General features: G+C 42.8%; 1 protein-coding gene across 3 annotated transcripts in view; it reads left to right on the top strand.

The window, feature by feature from the left end:
- Positions 1 to 20,985, top strand: part of chd3 (chromodomain helicase DNA binding protein 3) — a 54,079-nt gene extending 33,094 nt beyond the window's left edge. For 2 of the 3 annotated variants that reach the window (XM_086165996.1, XM_086165995.1), the window contains exons 37-40: positions 590 to 785; positions 2,156 to 2,319; positions 2,567 to 2,693; positions 19,803 to 20,985. In XM_086165996.1, coding sequence (XP_086022122.1) covers positions 590 to 785; positions 2,156 to 2,319; positions 2,567 to 2,693; positions 19,803 to 19,906 — 591 coding nt within the window. In that variant the 3' untranslated portion in view covers positions 19,907 to 20,985. Of the gene's footprint in view, positions 1 to 589; positions 786 to 2,155; positions 2,320 to 2,566; positions 2,694 to 8,116; positions 8,537 to 19,802 lie in introns of those variants that run through there. The other variant, XM_086165994.1, reaches the window with a different exon arrangement.
- The last annotated feature ends 2,275 nt before the right edge of the window (positions 20,986 to 23,260 follow it).

Below are 23,260 nucleotides of genomic sequence, written 5' to 3'. Positions count from 1 at the left end.
CCCTTTATGTAGTTCATTTGGAATCGCTTATGCAACGCATCAAAGTGGTTCTCGAAACGTTTACTACAGACCCGGCTTTTCTCGGATGTAAAACGCGCACGGCTGAATCACAGATTTCCCTCGAAATGCTTGTGTTGCTGTTTCCAAATCAGATTTTTTTTACTTTTACTCCCCGTAAATGTCAAACGGTCAGCACAAGGACAATGATGTCACTTTCGTGTAGGGATTCTACCGTAAATATGAATATGAAGATGTAACACCAGATAGTCTCGTTACGCTTGAGCACTGATGGTAGCGATTGTCACCTGGTGAAAAATCTTTAGATTTTTTTGACATGATTGGATTTGGAGGGAACGCTGTCCCTTCCCATAACCCCTGTTTTATTATAATCTCGAGTCGAAACGGGTGTCCGGCATTGTAAATACATGTGACTGACAACGTATTTGTTTTCTGGTTTTGAATGGAAAATTAGACAACACAGGCCCATTAATCACATTTGTTCCCGCATCAAAAACAGAAGTTGGGGTTTTCTTTCTCGCAATTCGGGTACGGTGACGCTTTTCTTTTTCCGCCCCCCCCCCCCCAACAGCTGCTAGAGCAGGCGCTGGTGATAGAGGAGCAACTGCGACGGGCAGCCTACCTGAACATGACCCAGGACCCCAGCCACCCAGCCATGGCGCTCAACGCGCGCTTCGCCGAGGTGGAGTGTCTGGCCGAGTCGCACCAGCACCTCAGCAAGGAGTCACTGGCGGGCAACAAGCCAGCCAACGCCGTCCTGCATAAAGGTGAGCGGATGGAAAGAAAAAAACCTTTAAATAATAGCTCATAAGTTTCCCACGTAATTTGAATGATTTAAGCTATGATTAAAGAACCAAAAAGTCCCATTATTTACAAGAAATATGAATGTAATCGAATAAAAACGTTATAATATTACAAAGAGAAAAAAGTCCAATGTAATGAGAATAAATGAATAACATTTGGAGGAGTGAGTGTAACATCAGATATTTTCACATCATAACGCCATACAAATATCGAGGATCCTAACTTTTACCGAAGCATAACTTTTTAACAAGCTCTTATTTTATTGTCGCTTGGAGAAAATTGTGCTTTTTAGAATTGTTTGTTATTTGTAATCTTAAACATCTTGGCAGTTCATTTTGCAGAACTGTAGTTTTTTCCTGTAGATTTTAAACCTTTTTCATGTAATACAGCAATTACATAATATGATATTTTTCTAATTTAATAGATAAATAAACAAATAAATCACACAATTGTCTTTTTCTCCATAGTATGGCCCCTAATAATCCCCTTACAGGATCCAAACATATCAAATGACACTAAAGCATTTTGGCAAAAAAAGCCCAGGTGAAAAGGATGTTTTTAGATTATCAGCCAGATCATTTTGCAATGAAAGAGCCACACATCCTAAAGATGCGTCTTGTGCAACCACAGCCTTTTCCCTGCGCAGCAGCCGCATCGCTCTGCCCGGAGACGACTTCCGTAACGCAGATAAACTTGAGGAATGAGAGGTGATCTCTCCGATCTTCACCTCAACGCCTCCCTGATCCGCCTCTCGGCGTTTTTTTATTGCTCCATCAAGATTTCCCACCACACCGCTGCGCTTTGCTGCTGTTTGGTGCAGCGGCATGTAATGTAGGGATCCCACGGAACAACTTAAGAACTTTAAAACTATCGATCCGTCCATCTTTCTGTTGTCCATCCCTCTGTTTGTTCTCCTATCTGTCTGGTAATCTTTTTCCTCGCTTTATTCCCAACAAAAGCTTTGAACTTGGAATTGCAAAGCAAATACTTAACTTTTATCTCTTACGTTTTGGGAAAATTGACAGCGAATGTGTTATTTATGAGAGGAAAGTCATCAAATTTGAATAGATATTGGAGAGGTCTACAATTTCAAAAGCAAAGCACAGATACTGAGATATTGAACGAGCTATTGTAAATCTTGGTGAAATAAGTCGCTGTTTCCGAATTTCATTCTCTCTTATCCGGTGCGGAGGACAGAATTAATATCTGACACAGCTAGACTGGCAGGAAGTCATCCGGAGGGCAATAAGCGACATTACATTTCCCCTCCGATAATCCTTGGCGTGATACTTTCAGAAAAGAGACGGGTATTTGTCACTGGTTTTGGTTGCAGTGCTGAACCAGCTGGAGGAGCTGCTGAGTGACATGAAGGCCGACGTGACCCGACTGCCGGCCACGTTGTCCAGAGTCCCGCCCATCGCCGCTCGCCTGCAGATGTCCGAGAGGAGCATCCTCAGCCGGCTGGCGAGCAAGGGCACGGAGACGCACACCCCCCCGGTCAGCAGCCTGCCGTTAACGCAACGCACACACTCAATAACCGCAAACTCTCACAACCTGCAGCCTGAAAAAATAATTAGGACGCGGAGGCCTTTTTTTTTTTCTTCTCGCACACATCTGCTCTTTGTCATTCCGCCGCCGCTTCGTCAGCCAATTTGATTTTTCATCTTGAAGAACTTTGCTTTGCCTATTACTGCACCCCCCTTGCGTCTGAATCCCAAATGTCCGTCGTTGCTCCGCCCCGCAGCCCATCCCTCCTGGACCATATGCCACCCCCCAGAACTACGGCGCCCCCTTCACCCCCGCCCCCCCAAGCGCGCTCCACATGGGAGGGGCCAACTACAGTCAAATGCCGCCCGGATCCTTCATATCAGGTCAGTGCACGGTGCTTTTTGACACGGGCCTCGTCTTTTGCGTTTAACACCGGCGTAAAGATCAATATCTCACATTTAAAAGCTCTGATCTATGTTCTCGAGCCACGTGTCAAGCATGCGCAGATGTTAAAGCTTGTTTTTTAGTGCTGGATGGAATTGAGAATACTGATACAACTGATGCTGACGTTTTTGCTTTTTTAAAGTTGAGATGTAAACGTATAGTGACGGGTCGTCCTCCGGGAATGGAAACATTAACATCCACACCTTTTGGCAATAATGGCGGGCATTTGATGTGACATTTGGTGGATTATATCGCTATCTAGTTTTCTTTTCCAAAGGAACTGTATCTTTGTCTGATCTGTTGCCGACGTTGGCTCGACACCTCAACGGTGTTACGCCGACAGCCGGCGCAGCTGGTCGTTGTTTCTTGACAGTATCTCGGTTTTGGGTTCTCCGGTACACAAACATTTAAATGTGACTTGAAACGCAGATGCTTTATCGATACCGGTGTCGGTACTGTGCCAGAACACTCCCGGCTATCGGCTCCAGAAATCCGCTAGCAGTATGGCTCTTCTACATTTAAGAAAAAAGACAAAAAACAGCTGAAAAGGCAATGTTTTTTTATTAACACGGCGGTCCAAACACAAGTCCGAACTGCTGTCAGTGATCTCGCGAAGAATGCGTGAGTACGTGAGAAAGAGGTGAGTGCATTACGCTTTGTAATAATAAAGATTGTTATCCATTAGGGGCGTAAGTAACAACTCTTTTCAAGGTAATTCACAGAAGAAGAAGAAGAAGAAGAAGAGCAGCGGTCGAGTTGATGTATTTGACACTTGGCAAGCGGCTGATTTAAACCAGATTTATGGTTCTTCTCTGAGGCCTTTCAGCGTGGTTGCCTCTGGCACGAGAATTGATTTATAGTTCAGCAAAGAATTTAACCCGCTGATTATGAGAGCTTCGACATGGCTTTACCTTCAGCGCGCCGTACGCCCATGCTGCGTGTTCTTTACACCAAGGTTACAGGGGGATGATTTACATTGAAAAATTCTGCGCTCGCCAAAGCACAAATTACGAATTTGTCAAAGTAGTCGTGTTTACTTTGTTTTCTGTTTTACAGTAGATGTGCGGCGAGCGTGTCAGGATTGCAATTTATCTTGTCAAAAGCGCTTGCCGTTGTATATATTAGGCGCCGGGGCAATTCAGTCCATTTTGTTTTCAATTACGATTTTGGCTTCCTACGATTACGAAGATAAACAAGACGAGGTGATTATCAAGTTGCCTCAGGTTTCACAGCGACGCTCCAGGTTTCACTCAAAAAGGATGAACCCGATCCAGACGTTGAGGTTTCAAGGAAGCGGATGATGAACAACAGCAAACTATAAATTACGTGCAACAAGTGTAACTTCGGCAATGATTTGAATAGTAAGAGACGCCCTGTGCCCTCATGTCACCATTTAACTGTCCGGCAGTAGCTTAGATTAGATTGCATTAGTTTAGATTAGATTGCATTAGGTTAGATCAGATTACAGTAGGTTAGATTACCTTGCATTAGGTTAGATCAGTTTACAGTAGGTTAGATTCGATTGCATTAAATTGGATTAGATTAGATTATATTAGGCTAGGTCATATTACATAGGTTAGGTTAGATTACAGTACGTTAGATTAGATTGTATTAGGTTAGATTAGATTACATTAAGTTAGATTACAGTAGGTTAGATTAGATTGCATTAGGTTAGATTAGATTACAGTAGGTTAGTTTAGATCGCATTAGGTTAGATTACAGTAGATTAGGTTAGATTACAGTAGGTTGGGTAAGATTACATTGGTTAGGTTAGATTACAGTAGATTAGGTTAGATTACAGTAGGTCGGGTTAGATTACATAGGTTAGGTTAGAAAACATTATTTTTGACTATTCACTATGGTCTGGAAATTTTGGATGCAGCGACTGCCAGCAGCTAACACAGCATGACAGTAGAAAAGACCACAGACTGATTAATACAAAAAAAAATTAGATCGAGAATTTTTTTTTTTTTTTTTCCCTTTTAATCAAAATCCCTACACGTAGCACACTGGCAGGTGTATTTGCAAATGTTGGAAATCACCATTTATTGCGAGAATCTGCGTCATCATGTTGATAATTAGGCTTCATTTTGATTTGTTTCTTACAATTTAAACCCATCACCTCCCTGCAGTTTTTCACAGGCGACGCCTCTGCTGAAAGAGGAAAGTGTGCTCGCACAAGTGGTGCAACAATGGTAAAGGGGGGGGGGGTCACAATGACATAATCGGTCAGATTCAGCTTTTTCATCAGAACACATTTGCCTCATCTGCTGCACAGATTCTGACATTGTATTCCTATTTATTAATTAGATTAAGATTTACTGCCGCAATCTGTTTTATGAATTGCATGTCAGTGGAAGTGTTTCAGAGTGAAGGTGCAGGTTTGAGGGATCTTTGATTTCCTTGCTTTCCCGTTCATTGTTTAGCACTTTCATCCGCGGAGAATTCCATTTCATATCTGCGAGTGGTCCAAGCAAAGGTTTTGTCAACTTTATTGCCATAAGTGAGAGAATGCTGCCATTATATTCCTTGGTGCAGAGATGGCTTGTAAGCATTTGTCCAATCGGGTGCAGGCAAGACATTTTTTTGCATGGCTGTTAAGGCACGCTCAAGAAGTGCCAGATTCTGGGGAGTTGCAAAAAAAAAAATTCCTGGAGATTCACCTGCGCTTATCGGTCTCATCATTATATTGCATTATACTGATTATCGTGATGATATGATATGATGCACTTTGGAGTTGTACTATTTTGGAGCTGTTTATAATAACATCAATTCACAACACAAACCTCAAACAAGAATTCCACGTGAATTACAATAATTGCAAAAAAAATGGAGCAGTCATTTCAAAATAAACCTGAATGTAAGGGTACGCACAGTTACTGTTGATTATTTGTGTCTTTCTCCAAATAAGGATTCAAATCAATATCATTTCATCCATAAAATTGGCAAACTCGGTTATTTGCCAATGTGTGAAAGTGTCAATCATGTTTCAATCAGGGTCGCGGCCAAAATATGACGTTGTGTTGCCCATCGCCGGCTGCGATTTGTTCGCATTACAGAAGACCAGACAGTCGCTGAGCTTTACTTGTACTTTGTCGGTGTTTATTCTGCATCTATCACGGAGGATACTCGCTGCCAGAGCTCAGTTGTGGCAGCGTGCAGTATTTTGACATTTTTCTGTCTCTCCGGTGCTGTTCCATTTTTTTTCAGCTCCGACTAAGCCTCTGAGTTTTCACGACATTCTGACAGAGACGCTCAAATCAGGCTCTGGAGATCTCGACTTGATTAGTTGGGAGCCTCTACTGACGATGGGCCAAAGCGGCCCAAAATGTTACTCCTATTTAAAGATGTCATCTGAGGAATTCCATCTTTATATGGTTATGTTGTTGTGGAAAATCATTTAGAAAAAGAAAGAGAAGCTTCCTCACAAAAGATCGCTGACTCCGGGAATTGGAAAAATGTAAACGGCCGTGTAATAAAATACCCGCAAAATTTAACTCTCGAAAATTTCAATATAATCCCTGAATGCGAAGGGAAAGGAACTACCTGATGGCCTCTAAAGCAGCACCGCTAAGCACTTTAAATAGACACTTCATCTCGCTGAGCAGCTTAGCTGTTAAACCCTCAAAGTCCAGAATGGGGTTCATATGGGGAAAAAAACATGTGTAGCAGAGTTTCTGATCTGGTTGCCAGATAGACACCTGAAATAGACATTACCGAAATCAAACACAAACAAGCTGCGCGGCTATATTAAGGCAATTTCATCTCCTAATGTGTCCAACGTCCAAATTCAGTGCTCAGCAGTAATGAAACATTGTGCAACAATAAAACACAGGCTGGAGTGCTATCAAACCTGTCTGTGGAGTATTTTCTTTTTCGCACATGTTTATTTTCTCTTGTGAAATTTTATTGTGCCTCCCATTCCTTTTTTGAGTTAAAGGCATTAGAATAAAAATCATAAAAGAAAGAGAAAAAAAAAAAATTATTTTGTTTTGGCTTCTTGTCCAACTCCCCTCTCCAGCGGTCTGTCTTAGGGCACTGGCAGTTTGTGAATTTATATTCTCATAATTAGATTGGTAACAGCATATGCGCACCAGACGGACTCGCCGCTCTGCATGTCTATTTGTGTTTGGAGATGTTTAGATAGCAGAGATGTGGCAGAGATAACTGGTAAAACCCGATATTTCCCAATTGCGTTGCAGTAAAAACCGCAACAGCCAGCTCCCTCGGTGCTGCGCCCGACTCTCACTCAGTGTATCTTGATTTATGTAATTGTAGACTGAGACATCTGTCAAAAGCATTGCATTTCGGAGAGCCAAGGCCTATCTCTGAAAATGTCATTATGCTCAGCCTGTCTGAGTCGGGCCGTGCCAAGAAAACATTCGGACTTTGTACCAAGGTATTTTGAGACCGAAACCGCAGAAGCTGTTTGGTTGTGTAAACGTCGTGTTGTGACTTGCGAAGCGGCGCGAGGGCTGGGCCCCGAATGCCGGCTGTTTCAGAAATAGTCGCGCGTGAGCTTTGCTACTCCGTGGGTTTTTCGCTCGCGGGGGCCCTGATGGCGAGCGGCTGAGCCGAGCGCAGGCGGAATATCCTGAGCTCCAGCATGCAGCTGGCCACGTTTATGGTCTTGATTGGGGTCACGCTGCCTCCTGACCTGTTTCGACTTGGACAGAGAGGGAAAAGAAAGCGAGTGGGAGAAGCGGACGGAGTTAAAAAAACAAAATCCCCTGATTTGGTGACCTTCGACCTCCTTTAATAGTTCTCTCCTGAGAAACGCTCCCGCCTCGCCCCCCCTCACTTGAGTACACAAAACATTTCCAAAAATACGTATGCTTTCCTTGATACTTCTTAACTACAAATCTACTTTAGCTGCACTCTGTGAACTTCCAAACTCGACGCGGTGCCGCAGCGAACGCTCCAGTGACGGATTGTTTTGCGCCGCCTCAGTCTGCAGAGTCAACACATGGTGATTTCTCAGCAGTACCTTGAATTGCTTTTCGGAAAACCTGTTTCATCGATCACTGCCTGCCATGAGGAAGCTACGCATCTGCTCTAAAAGGAGTCCCGCATAGACAATACTTCATTTTTATTGGCATAGAAATTAGCGCGATTGCCCTTCATGTGGACCACTTGGGCTCAAGCCCTCATTCCGGCGAGCACCTGCCTCGTTGACGTGTCCTTGAGCGGGACACCCAACCCCCCGCCGGCTCCAGTAGCGCCCCCTCTGACCTCTGACCTCCCCTGCAAAGGGGAGAGGCGAGCTTAAAGAGAATCCCCCACAGGGACCAGTAAAGTGTCACATTATCCTGCTCCCCTCTCCAAGCCTCCACTACAGTCTGCCGCTTGTCTGCCCCCACAGAAGCCGCCGCCGCTGCTGGGGCCGTCGGGGGAGCTGCTGGGGGAGCCGCAGGAGGGCCGGCCACTGCTGGTGTGTGCCAGAAGACCAAGGAGCACGATGTGGGGCAGCGGCAGAGAGTGGTGGACCTCTGGAAGGACGGCAAGTCAGAGGGGGCAATCGGCCAGGAGCTCAGGATGCCCAAGTCGACAGTGCACAGCATCATCGTCAAATACAGGCTCAGCAACACCGTGGAGAACCTGCCGCGCAACGGTCGGCCCAAAAAACCCTAAGGCGAGAGTAGGGAGTCGCCAAGGGGAAAAGAGGGAAGGAAAAAAAAAAAGGTGAACAATCCCAGAATGTAACAAACACGAGCCTGGAAAAAGAGCGCAGGAGGAGGAAAAAAAAAAAAGAAAAGGGAAACCGTGGAACGGGCAGAGCACTTTGACACTGCTGGAAGCAGAGGGATACAAAGGGAGACTGAAACCCAAGCGTGGCGGCGGCGGCGGCGACGCCGCGGCCGTAAACTCGCGGGGACAAATCGAATTAAGACCGAAGGCGACAAAGAAGTGGAGGATCCTCAAAAATGAAAAAAAAAAAACAAAAACGATCGGCCGCCGAACGGGGGCCGGGGACTCAGGAGGCCGCAATACGACGGGAGACGCGAAAAAGCTGGCCATCGGATCGAGCGCTAATGATGCGTGCGAGGAAAATGAGGCAGAGAGACAGAAAGAGAGGGATGTGACATTCCTGGAACAAACAAAATCCTGGAGCGAAGCAAAAAGTATCTTCTGAAAAAAAAAAGAGAAAAGGAGTGAGGCAAAAGATGTCTGGGCTGAAGAGAAATGGAGGGGCGGGGGAGCGGTGTGTTAATGCAATCACAGGTTTTCAGGAATTCAAATATGAAGGTAGAAGCAGAAAAATGCAACAAAGGAAGAGTTTTTTTTTTCCTTTATTCCTCGGATTTCTTGACTTCTCTCTCCGTCTCTCCCTCTGTGCTGAAAGATTCCCCCCCGGATCAATTCTTCATCCACCGGCTGACTGAACAAGTCTGTCCCCTCGCTCTGACCCTGTACTCCCTCATTCCTCCAGTCTTCCACTCCTCCGTCTCTCTCCCTCTCTTTCCCTCTCTCGCAAACGCACACACACACACACACGCACACACACACACACACACACACAGACAAATATATATGTATACACTGTGGCCCTCACACAGAACCCGAAAACCTGCAAAGTACAAAACCCCGCTGAGTCCAAGCCCAAGATGAAATTCAAAGGGACGAATTGGACTGGGATCGTTTTACAAAAAAAAAAAAAAAAAAAAAAAAAAAAAAAAGGAGAGGAGAGAGAATGAAATTTTCTGTCTCAAACGTTACTTCCCGTGGAGTCTTCTGGCATCCCGAAGCCCATCCAAGCTTAAAAGGCGAGGGCTTCTACCCGACTCAGAATTTCGTCAGTTGGATTTGGCTGTCGAATACAAATCTTTTATTTATTTATATTTTACTTTGATTTTTTTTTTTTTTTTTTTTTTCATATATCTGGCAATCAGAAGATCCGATGGCACAAGTTCCAGTGATGATCTTGACCACATTAACATGCGAGAGTCGAGGGAACGCGTTTCTCGGCATTTACAAATCAATAAAAGACAGCTGCACATGATGCAAGATTTTGAATCGCAGCCTTCTGCCGACATGTGATGTCAGGCCGCCATATGAATTTTGACGGAATGACGCGACGGGCGACACACAGACGCAGAATAAGAAATAAGCAAATCCTGAGGGTTGGGCGATATTCAAAACATTTTCCGTGCGGCCCATCAACTGGAAATCGGCGATAATTTCATTTTCGTATCGAGCCAAGTAAGCGAGGATGCATTCGAGGCCCCGCGCTCCCTCCAGCTCCGTGTCCTGGTGTGACTTGCTAAGCTAACTAGGGTCCACAACTATGCCGACCTGATCGGGCTTCTTGCGGCGCTAAGCCGATAGCCTTTTCGGCCTGGTGCTTTCGCGAACGCCAAGGTGTTGGGCTTCACTCGCTCGTCTTGAGGAATTCAGAGAGGAGGCTCCTCGGGAAGAGCCGTGGCATTTCGATGTCCGTTAAAAAGTGTCTTTCGCGGCATCGATGCGCGACGCTTGTGGGCAATGCAGCTCCACTTGTCAGTTCGCCAGGAGCTGAAATCTTAAAGGACGGAAAAAATGGAATTGGCGAAATTAAACTCCAAAAATTTGGTGCCAAAATTGTGGAAAAATGCTTGATGGAGCTGAATGGCCAATTATCTGCGTTCTATTGTGTCCCAACTGACTTTAATACAATTTTCGTTTGCGGTGTTACTTCTCACGCCTGTGATTAAAGGAGACCAAATTGCAAAACTGTGCGGCTAAAATTCAGTTCCAGCAAATGCAACGGTTTGACATCGAAAATTAATTTTTGGTCAACGCACAATTGAGAGTACAAAAGAATGAAAGGAAATGTTGTGACCTTCAAAGCACAAAGAAACAATCTGAACTGGTTTCCTTACAATGAACAAAGCATCATAAAAAAAAAAAAAACATCTTGGATGCGTTTTTATCGCATTTTCTCAGCTGAAATCCTTGAGTTAAATCTCATGTTACATGCCAAATATATTCAAAAAAAAACAAAAAATCTCATGTTTTATGCCAAATATATGAAAAAAAAAATAAACGTCTGGCGACTCATCCTGCACACAGGACTTTTCACTATTTTTATATTCGAAAAAATAGATCTGTAGGGTTTTAACGCCCCCCCTTTGCTATCGGTCGCCGTAAACGGCGATCGGATTTTAAAATGAAACCCACAGAAGAGAAAACAATTAAAACAGTCCTTGCGATATGACACAATATATACCTTTTGAAGGTTTTTTGCCATGTTGTGCAACCCTCCCCCCCCCACCCTCACTCCCTCCTCAGTTGGACATTCAGAGGTTTCATCGCTGCATCTCCATCGGCGGAAAACAAAGCTTTTTCATTTTTTTTTTCTTCTCGCCGTCGCTGTCGATCCGTTTTTATCCTACTATTGTAATTCACACTAACTGCTCTACTTGAAGAATCTCAGTCGACTGAGGTTTCCGCATCAGATATAACCTACTAGCTCTCAGGGCGCTGCCCTTATCAAAGATCCACACGTATGAGATACTGAGACGTTGCCTTTTGTCCACTTATTTCACCGACATCGCTCCGATCACACCTCATCGACCGGTAAAGACGTTTGTATTGTATTTGGAGGCATATTTATATTTGCACCGTTTTGCAGGCTCGGCTGAAAGGGGGGTATCGCACCGTTTACATTTCCCGGGTTGATGCCTCATCACAACAAAAAGCAGTATTTATGAGCCGCTCTTCCTGTATAAAGTGTAATCAGTCACTTAAGTGAAAAAGGGAGCCTCTCTTTGAAGCCCAAAGAGTTTTTTTTTTTTTTTTTTTCGGTTCTTCAGGCTTCTTTATTGTGACAGTGAGATGAATTCCACACTGGAAAATGTCCCCTGATCCCCAGGAACATAAAACACTCTGGACTCTGTCATCATTTTTCCAGCGCGGTGTGTGTGTGCAGCAGAGCTGTACATCAGCCTGACGTCCCAAAGTAGGGAGCAGATGAACTCTGCCGCCTTGTTTGTGGAACAAAGAAAAAGTGGACGATCTGTTAAGCAGTTTTCCTGAAGAGTATTTTAAAGCTCATACTGAGTGGTATTTGCCCTAAAGCTTGAATGAGATGAAGACGGAAGGTGCTACATTTAGTGTGGCCTGCAATGAGTATATACTGTATGTGTAATGCGCATATAGATACATGCGTAGACTGAAAAATGCTGTGTGTACAGGTGTTTTTATGTCCTCTGTGTGAGAGTGTGCCAGTGTTTGGTTCGTTTTGATCCTTCCGCCAAAGACTTTTTGTTTTCAGTTTTCTTTCAGACCCCGGCGGAGGGGTGCGGGGTGGGCGGAGACGGAACGCCATTAAATTTTGGGGGGCAGATCTGTGTAACGTAGCAATAATGAGCTCTTTGTTTTTTTTTTTTTTTTTTGTTTTTTACGTTGGCTTCAGCAAAGGTATGTGCCCTTCCGGTGGTACATGTGTGTACGTGTGTGTGTCACACTGCCGTTTTTACTCAGACACCGAAGCTGAGCCTCGTTAAAAGGCTTTTGATATTGAAACCAATATAACAACAGAACTTTTTTTCTTTATTTTAAATGTTTTTTTGTTTGCTTTTTACGGATTACAAATGATTTTTGGAAACCTCACTTGTAGGAAATAATTTCTAAAAACCTCTTTTTACAGTTGTACTTCCCAAATCCATCATGGTTTGGTTTGATCTTAACATAAAACAGCTGGAGTTTTTCCTCCATGTAATCCAGTTTATGAATAGCAGCCTTAATCTTTTTTTATATGACCAATACATCAAGTTGCTGCGCGTAAAGTGTCGCCCGTTAGTGACAAACCCGCGGAATAATCATCCGGCCCACATCAGCCTCATTCAGCTCTTTGTTTGGTTTTTTACAGCACGCAACTTTTCTGTTTTGATTCACTTTTACTGCTCATCAAGCTGCTTTCCAGCTGCAGGCGGCTCATTTCTGTGAAATTCTCCGCTCGTCTCTCCGAGCACCGACGATAAACGACTGGCTGGTGAGCGGAGCGGAGCGCGCGGCGGCGAGAGAGCACAACATTTCCCTCAGGATTTGGCAGAGACCAAAACAGAGCTGGAGGGACACTTGTATTCGATTCATCAGCTAGCCAAACCAAATGAATGTTCCTCGTGTTTGGAATGCTGGATGTGTGTAGACGTGTAAAAGGGCAACTGATGTCGTTGCCAAAGTCAGTGATTTCACATTTAATTCACTAAATACGCGGTCAAAGACCAACCTTGATTCAGGATCTGCCGTACTGTTTTGTTTTTGTCCCGCTGAGGTATAGTCTCGTGTACCAGAAGTACGCTGTAGGTACACGATAAGCCGTTTTGATATTTGCAGTGTGACACAGCAGCAGCAACCTCTTAGCGAGCTGGCCAGTCGTAGCATAATAGTAGCCAACATGCCAAAAAGGGTAGGTTTTGAAGACGCTTTTGATCTGGCAACAAGGCAGACCGCCTTTGTCCTTTCAGTCAGTAGCTGTAAAAGACGTACACTGGAAAATGTGAAAACATTCGCTGTCAAACAGGGACGTTCCCCACAGAGCCGAGTGTCACCTCCCCCCAGACACTATTCTGCTAGAGCGCCGTGCCGCATCCTCGAGACGATTTTGACCGTCTTTCACAACAAGTCAGAGCTAGAGTTTGTTGTTTTTTTTTGTTTTTTTTTTTCTCACAGTGAGATGATAATGGACTAAGCCAAACGTCTGTCCTGTGCTGGCACGACCCAGGCGTATTGTTGACGGACGTCTGGCTCCGCAACACGAGTCAGCTAGCAGCCTAGGGGTACGTTTTGACCAGACTCCAAAGAAATACCGAGTTGCAACGCAGAGACCCCGAATAGAACATTTCAACAAACGCTTGCACGGAGCAGCACGGACATGCATGAAAATCCCGAGCTGACACATATCCAGCTCTCCTGATCGATTGAGAAACTCCTGCAAGTTTTATGAAACCCTTTTTTTAAGTCCCAGTTGGATGGATTCTTAATTCTTTTCAGCAAGCAAAAATGCTGCTTTCGCCTGCCAAGATGGCAGCGCTCTCTTCCATCAGATAGTAGGCCGGACCTACAGGGGAGAGACTCATGCTGACATATTGGCTCGGAGTTGTTTTTATTACATTATTGGACGTGAGACACTTCATCTAGCGCGGCCCCTGAGATCTTGCTCTTGTGCAGGAGTTTAAAGATTTCTAAGATGGTGCGTCCGCGTGTGTGCTCGTGAGGACATCGCTGCCAACCTAATTTTGGAAGAGAAAATGTTTATCTGTCTAACAATGTCTGATGCTACTGGGAAGCAGCAGACTCGCTGGCAGGGCCGAGATATTATGTATATGTGGAGCAGGGGTGAACGGGGGTGGACGGGGTTGAGCTGACAGAAAAATTTGTCTGCAGAGTGAAATGTACAATGTCGGATGTCACAGAGGGAATATGCTATCTAGTTTAGTAGGAGTTCTTTTTATAGCTCCATTTCCTCTTTTGTCTTTTTTTTTTTTTTACCGGACGTACCATTTTTTAAATTGTTCCGCTTTGTTTTTCGCAAAGCCGATCACTGACAGTCTAAGTTGCAATATGGATATTTTCAATCCTGGCTTTTTTTTTTTTGTTTGAAAAGGGGTTTACAGTAAGGGGGTCGAACGCAAAGTGCACCCTGGCTTCAGACAAAACCAAATCCGCTGCATTAAACATGATCCACTTTGCATTACAAGTAACCGAATGCAAGTGTACAGCAGCGAGGCGGATGGCAGCCAGATCAAATTCGAGGCCTTCTTTCACACGTCATCGTTTTACTGAGCGTAGGCAGATCATTTCGAATCCAATGCATTCAAATCAACGCTCAGAGAACTGTGAAGCAATTGGATTTGCTTAGTTTAGAAAAAAAAAAAAAAAGTTTGAATACTCAAAAGAGTTGTCTTGACAAAGCTTTCCTGTTCGGAGAGTTGCATCTGGTGATGAAATCGTGGGAGGATTATTATTTCCCCTTGAACTTAAGACGGGATCCTGATTAAGATAAAGATAAGACGGAGCACCGGTTCCAAACACCGAATGAATGAATAAGGCGATCAGATTAGGTCACAAGGGGATGAAGCATTCAACTTTCCCCAGCAGCACAAGAAAAGGGCCTAAATTACAGTGATGACAACATTAAGATTTTTTTTACAACCAGGTGATGACTTGAATCTGCTGAAAACTCCCGTCAGCACGGTTTTCCCCCCCTAAAAAAAAAAACTACTACACTTTCACAATCCCTTCTTGTGATGCAGGTCATTGCCACTGAACATTTGCACCGTATAAATACGAACTTGAATATTAAAACTACCAGCAGGGCAAATAAATGTAATAGCAACCACCATGTGAATAAGCTCCTTCTCAAGTAGGCCTGTGACATTTTTTTTAGGTATTTCAGGTATTTATTGAAGAGATTTTTATAAAAGTTTTTCGTATGATAGTAATAATGCAGACAACATTATTTAAGTAGTTCTGCTGTTTTTACAGTCCGTTCTAAGCTAATGATCAAAAAAGCGTTTGGTATTTTCTGTTAAAGCAGTCCTGTTATCTTTAGCTTTGCATTCGTTTTTGTCATCCATTCACAGACGCACTCCTAACCTATACCTCTGGTTAGTTTTCGGATTCAGTTAGGAGCTCTGCGGGAATATTATCTGAGCACTCGCAACAACAGCTACTGGATTATCTTCTTTAAAGAGGATAAAAAAAAAAGATTAGCCAATTTCAATGTGAATGGATGAGATAAACATTTAAAATCTCTAAAATAAACACATGTCTGGTCCCTCTGGTGGACAAACTATGCAGCAAAGTTTTCAAAATTCTAGAATTCCAAAATTGTACTGGCCAGTACACCGGGCTGTTTTTTTTTTTTTTTCTTCAGGCAAATCTTCCCTTATTTAGCATTTATTTCTTGTCTCCCATTTTTTTCTTACACGGACCCGTGGTTTCTCTTGCTCTTTGGCCACAATTTTTACGTCTTGTCTGATTTTGCCTGCCCCCGATACTCACACACACACACACACACACACACTCACACACGCTAACTGAATCTGTCTCTCTTCTTTTTCTGTCTCCTCATCCCCTCTTTTGGCCTCCACTGGCAAAGTGCCATGTGTTTTCCCATAAGAACCCCTACTGCACACACACACACACACACTTACCTCTCTTATTGTAGGAACACATACACACAATCGCAGCCACCCCGACAGTATGCAGCTCAATACCTACAGCCCCTATCGCATCTTTGATCGGCAGGGTGGCGTTATGGCAGTTTATCTATCCCTGTGGCGCAAGTGAGAAAAGTGGACTGTGTGTCTATTCCTGGCTTTGTTTTGAAATGAATGCTAAACTTACTGTTCCACTCCCTAAGCAGATTCATGATAGCACACAAATGTGGGAAGCACAGATCCCTTTGCTGGCCAGCTATTCAGTTCATTTGCGTGTGTGTGTTTGAGAGAGAGCATGTGTGTGTGTGTGTGTGTGTGTGTGTGTGTGTGTGTGTATGTGTGTTGTGTGCGCGAGCATGCTTACTCATTGCTGGCCTCACTTTCTCCAGGTTAACAGTTATGCATTATCATTATTGTAAACATGATACTGTATATGTTACATGATATATTGATGTACTGTATAATGCAGGTTTGCCCATTAAAATGAATATGAAAGCAATGTTTTAATGTTTTAAATTTTCCTATATTGTAATGTTATATATAAATCTAAAAGGACCAGAATAAAGTAGATGATTGACAGGATTGTTATTAGGCTTGGTTTTCCTTAGTGTTGCTGTTTCTCCAAATTATGTCCACATTTCCTATTCACAACACTGATTCATGTCACAAAAAGGATATTACTGCCCCTGCGGAGAGCCCATAACTCATCACCTCTCCGCAGGGGTACCCCAGGGCTCAGTTTTGGGGCCCCTTGTCTTTGCAATATGCACTACTCTTTTGGTTTGATTAACTTCTCACATGACTTCTCATATAACCGCTATGCAGAATATATCCAATTATGTCTGTTTTTCCCGCCAGATGACTTTTTATACATGGCACGGATCTCGGTTTGTCTCTCTGACACGCCACCTTCGGCTAACCCTCTGTTAGACTAAACTTTTCGTCACCCCGGCAAATGAGACTTTGTCAACACAAAATCACCTCTTCGCGTCTTGCAACAACCAAGTTTGCGAGAAACCTGGCCATCGTGATTGATGACTCGCTGTCCATCTGGTTGTTATTCCACTTTATATGATACAACATGAGGAGAAAAAAAAATCAAGCTTTATCTGATTGAGGATCAGATGGACCAATACGTCACCATATGTTTTAAGGGTAATATTTTTGCAGCTTGGTTTGAAAAATATATGAACAAATTTCTTGCTGAAACGTCACTGAAGCAGCCTCACCAGCACAAATCAGTATTCATTTATAGAAGGCTTGAGGAGGGGGAGGTTGTTTCGGGGGTTTGTATGTGACCATACGTCTGTCACAACCTTTGGATGTTAGATGAAAATACTGGAAATCGACCAAAAACATTTTCCGACCTCAAGTTTGTCTCACTGTTCGCCCATTTGTTTTGTTCTTTTCATCTCTTTTGCTCTACTTCTGCTTTTCTGAATGAGTGGGTTCCTCTCAACAGTGACACATCAATCTGATGGACAGGTTTCTATTCTTGTGCAATGGGAATACAAATTTTCTACATGACAGATTTTGTCGTTTTTATTACACAACAAATGAGTTTTCATTTCGGAAGTTAGTTTAAAAATATGTTTTATTTCTTTCTTTATGATTGACGGACTTGCGCGCCTATTACTTTATTCATTTTTGTTTCTTGGTTGCCATTGTTGAGGCTTGGAAGCCACAGGTGAAAATGTTGTGGTGAAATGGGAGACATGATTATTTACAGGTTCACATAAAAATGAACAGGTAGGCCGGTCAAGTTCCTGTTTCCAAAGCGCTTCAATTTTTTTTTTTTTTTATAATTTGTTTTTAAATATACTGGATAGTTTATAAAAAAGGCCTTTCTTTTCTCTACCCCTGACTACAGTAATGGCCTTTAATTGACATGACAAGCCTGTGAGTCTTTCCACAGTTTAACTTTTCTGTCTACACTTGTCTACATCCACTTTGATGCCATCAACATCTGGCTCTGCTACTCCCAGACAGAAGACATTCTCTTCCCACTGTCCTTATTTCTGGATCACCAACGGTGGAACGAGTTCAAAAGTTACCAAATGGTGTGAGAACTAGACTTTTTAACTCTTTTTTTTGCATTGAAAAGATTTATACACGCCAATCTCGTTCCTCGCTAGTCTCTGTTATGTCGTACAGAGGTAGCAACAACCAACAACAGCACAGAGAGGTACTTGTATTTTGGTGCTGGATAGACTTTTGGGGAATAGTTTTTCTGTTGATAATAAATCAGGCTAGTTGTTTACTGGACTGGCATCTTTAACAGTACTCAGACTTTGAAACCAAATATTACATGGATTTTACGTCTGCGACCGACCAAAAGTGCCATGACCTTTTCCATAAACAAGGTCCCTCTAATAATGGGCTCATTTCCAAAAATCCTTCATGGAGGGCTTACGCTTCCACTGAGGAGATGCTGGACAATTTAAAATATACAGATTGTAGGCTGTGGTATTTTATATCCTAATAAAAAAAAAAGCCAGAAAAAAAGAGGAGTTGGCGAGAGATTCTTTTCTTTCCCTGCACCAAAATTGTGGAACATTCAGCCTCTTGCTTGTCACTGCATATGAGTCCTGAATTGTGTTGTTGAATTTTATTGTGTTCTATTTATTTATTTTGGGCAGCACGCTGGTGCACTGGTTAGCGCTTTCGCCTCAGAACAAGAAGGTTCCTACTTCTATCCTAAGAGGGGCCTTTCTGTGTGGAGTTTGCATGTTCTCCCCCATGTCTTTGTGGGTTTTTCTCCCGGTTCTCTGGTTTCCTGCCACAGTCCAAAAACATGTAGTTGGCTGGCCCTCTTGCATCCCTCACTGCAGGATAGGTTGAATAAATGAATGTGGGATTTTTATTTCATTTTTGAAATGAAACTCTTACTCTTATTGCTTCTCACTCTAACAGTGCTTTGATGGAAAGTTCTTCATAAATATATATTTATATGTGTTTTTTTTTTTTTTTTGTTTGTTTTTTTTAAACTTGACTGATTTGATGCGCAGCACACATGGTTTTGATATTCACGTTTTTTAAAATTAAATGTATCAAATCTATTGGTTAATTTAAGTGACCCTCGTAGATTCATTTATTCTTAATGTTAAAATACGCTTAAAGCAACAAAAACGAAAAGCATTTCCCATTCCCATGCAATGCCCCCTCTAGGAGTTTGCGTACGAAACAGATCCATCGGCAGAATCCTGTTCCTCATTGCCATGTTTGTAATTGTCTGAAGCTTCAGACGGGGATCTGCCCACGGGTGAAGGTGTTGCTTGGCCTTTCCAATGGACTGGCTAAAGGGGAGTGGATAGTGAGAGGAGAGGTTATCCTGGAGACATGGAGAAGTTATATTCATAAATGAGTAACAAATCATCTTTTAAACTACTTATGCTTTCCTCGCTCGAATAGGACGAACAGCATTTTTTTTCCGCTCTGAATTAAGTTTGCACATTTTATTCAATCTATCTATGAATAGATCGTACGAGCACACACCAGGGCCGGCATCATTTGCCTCGGTGAGGACGACTCCAGCCAAGAGAAGTTGAAAAGTTTTTGAAAAAAAAAATTAAACAACAATCATTCATTCATTAATTTGTATTCCCGAAAGTTGACTATGATCACGATATTCTCTTGAAGGCATGCTGCCGAGCCCCCGCTGCCAGATTTCTCCATATATGAACCCGGTAATGTCACTTGCAGGAGGCAGCGCGGAGGACGGCGAGCACTTCTAGACCTCTCTGGTATCATGTCATTTGAAGTAACACACGTCCACCATTTGGAAGCGTGTTTATTCAGGAACAAGAGATTCAAGAAGTCAAAACATTTATCACTGACAGTTTTCCGACACGTCAGACACTGACCTCAATGAACTGAACCGCTGTCTGTTGTTTCCCCCTGCAGTGCTCAACGGGCCTCCCATGTCTGTAAAGAAAGAGCGAGAAGCGGAGCTGCTAGTCAACAGGCGGGAGCAGCGCAGCGGAGAGGTCATCTGCATCGACGACTAGATTACCATACACACACACACTTGCGAACACGCGCACACAAACACACTAAAACAGATCTGCTGCGAAGGTTTCTTTAGTCTTGCTCGTTCGAAACCTTTAATCACATCCAGTATTAAACTTAGACTGACTGAGGGTGTGCTATCGATTGTAGTTGCTTCAGTTGACACACCTTTACACAGACGGCTGACTGACAGTTCCCCAAAATATGCACACACACACACACACACACACACACACACACACACACACAAGCACATTCAGTGCATACACAAACTCCTGCACATGTGCACTTACTGTCCAAGGACACCCACACCTACATACAGTCCATACTTTCTCATAACTTGTGACCTTTTCTTGTCTGCCTCAAACCATTATAATCCTCAAAATGGCCTCCTCACGCAGGCCTCCTCCTCCTCCTCTTGGGACGCTTTTAACCTCTACACACACACACACACACACACACACACACACACACGTATACACACCTCAATCCTACACCCTTTTAGATTCCTCAATAGACCACATAATCTTTGACCCCCACCCCCCTCCTCGTGAAACTCTTCAACAGGAAACTGCATGTAAAATTAAACTCATTTTCTTCGTCATCAGAAGCATGCTCTAATCACAAAAAACGCTGCCTGGCGGAAAAAAAAAAAAAAAAAGACGGAGAAATCCAGTATCGAGCTGCGCCTGCAGTCGTTTTAATACAGTTTCTAATTCTCAGAGAGGCAGATCTCTCTGCTCGAGCAGCTCCAAGCACAGCTCCGGCCTTTTGTTTTCATCTTGCTACTTCCAACGGTACAGATAAACACACGCTGCGACAAACAGTTATGACGAAATTTTCAGGACTTGATCCGCCACACAAAGTATTCGCCGCCGTCCCCATCGCACTTCCCTCTCCACGATGGTCGGCTCTACAAGTAGATTATGTACAGAAGTATATCGGAGGTTTATTCCAGAAGAGGCCTCGCCACAGCGCTATTTTTCAGGAGCCTCCTATGAATGTTTCTAACCTTTCATAAGCAAGTCAGTGTTATTAAAACCTATCGATCACCCCAAACTGTCCTCCTGATGCCCCCTCGCCTCTCCTCCCCCATCCACCCTCTTCTCAAGCTCTTTTGCTCCTTTACTTTTACGAGTTTCTGTTTCTTTCTACGAAACCCTGTGATATACTTTGCATATTTAAACGGCTCGTTCGTGTTCTATTGTGTTTCTACTCGCGATCATTGAGCATTGTTGTCGTTGATGTTGCTGTTGTTCTCGCTGTTGCTATTTGAGAAAGAGCTTCTACCAAATGAGACATTTTTTTGTAACAAGGAACTCCGAACCCGGAACAGTATGTGCGACGCACGGCGCGCCTCTTTGCAATGTTTGTCCTATAATTACAACGGAAAGAAAAACGAAGAAGTTGAGGTAACTTCAGAAGTAGGTATATAACAAGAAAACTACTTTTTCTTGCTTACATTTTAGATTTGGGGCTTGCAAATGATATATACATATATAGAACATAGGCCATATGTAACCCTAAATGCTTCCACGGGAATTAAGAAAGTGCATAAGATCTAATGTCGGAATTTCAGCGGGTGGAAATTCATTTTGTAAACCGCATCAATGGAAAAAAAAAAAATCGCCTTAATTAACATAGCTGAACAAATGTAAAGTCATCCAAGAATTAACCTGATGTCAACCCTTAAATCCTCGTCAATGTAGCTCATTTTCAGTTTGAAAAAAACACAAACAACAAACGCGATTGCCAGGAGTTAATTTTTCCCATAAACACCGGACATTTTACACCAATCTACCCAGGAAACTGCTTTTGAAATTGTGTTCCACACAGAGGTTTTTGCAAACCCCTAACTAAAATGTTGCGTCGAAAACAAGCACTTAGTTCTTTTTTTTCCAGTTTCTCTTTGTCCTCCTTCCAGAATTTCTTTTTTTTTTTTTTTTTTTTTGTTCATTTCTGGGTATCTTGTGTCACTGTGTATGTCGTGGTGCCGGTCAAATGATGAGTGGCAGTGAAAACATTTCAAAGATGACGCATCTCCTTTGTCTCTCTTTTTTTTGTTTGTTTGTTTGTTTGTAATAAAACAGAATGAAACGATTAAATCGACGTGTGGGTTTCACTGAGAGGGTTGCAATTACCTCCAATTTTAGGTCTTGTTTTGTGCTTCGTGCATGTGTGTGTCTTCGAAGTCTTAACCGTCGTCGGTAAATTTGTCTATATTTCCATTTTACTTGTCGGTTAATTTGATTCACAACACGATTAAATGTTGCGATTAAAGTCAAATTAGTTCCAATGAAATGAATCTGGCAATTAACTATACAAATAATTCTTATTCAATATATATAAGAAAATGAATATTTATTTTGAATTCTTAGATACGATTAGCAAATGATGACATTGATTCTCTGGAATTTCTTAATATTGACAATTTAATAATAATATAAAAATTATTATTTGGTATTCTATTCGAAATTAATCGAATAGATTCATTTAAGTGTTTGATAGGTTTTGATTCTGAACTTTTTATTTTCTTATTTATTTGTTTGCGTTTCCTTGTCATTGAATATATGATCCGGTCCAACCCACTGCAGACCCGTCACCTGTCTGACGCTGACCAAAAACATAACACGAGACTTTATCCGTTCCGAAACTTGAGTCAGTGAAAGCCGCGCTCAGCAGGTCTGTGAATGATTCCTAAGCGCCCCAAATGGGAGGAAACCCTAATAATAAAATAAAGCACTTTTGAGTATATTATTCAAATGTTGCTTAGGGCTGCAGCAGGACCAAGACTCATTGTGGGAGGGTGATTGAGCGACAGTGATTCAGTTTCTCTTCTTTGCAGGCCTTCATCACACTTTCCTGTCTCCCACACACACACACACACACACACACACACACACACAACACACTGACACATGCACAACAATGATTTCGAGGAGCAGCTGGTTAGTGATTCATGATGACGAAAGGTGAAGAGTCTTCCCGCTCCGTTATCCAGTCACTGATGCCTCAGTTTTGTGATTCCTCGCGAAAGATTCTGGATATTATTTCAACTCCTTTCAAGCACACCCTGGCAAGCTCATTACGTATAATTTATTGGCTGTCTTGGGGAAATGCTCCCTGGAGCTGTACATTCATTTCACATTGACGTTTCAGACATGTAGCTGATGTTTTTATGAGAGGAAAATTGCAAGACAGTCTTTAGTTTCCTACTTCAGGTCACTGCAATAGCTGATAATGTACTTAAGTTTTGGAAAGTTGAACTAATATTGTTGAAAATGTCACTTTTGCAAAGAAAAAGCATCACAAAAGCATCATAAATTCACCAAAATCTTGTGTAAAATATAGCC

This window comes from Fistularia commersonii, chromosome 19 (genome assembly GCF_037954325.1).
Source record: "Fistularia commersonii isolate RoL2024-O1a breed Wild chromosome 19, RoL_Fcom_v1.0, whole genome shotgun sequence".
Classification (NCBI taxonomy): Eukaryota; Metazoa; Chordata; class Actinopteri; order Syngnathiformes; family Fistulariidae; genus Fistularia; species Fistularia commersonii.
This window is presented reverse-complemented; position numbering and strand designations above follow the sequence as displayed.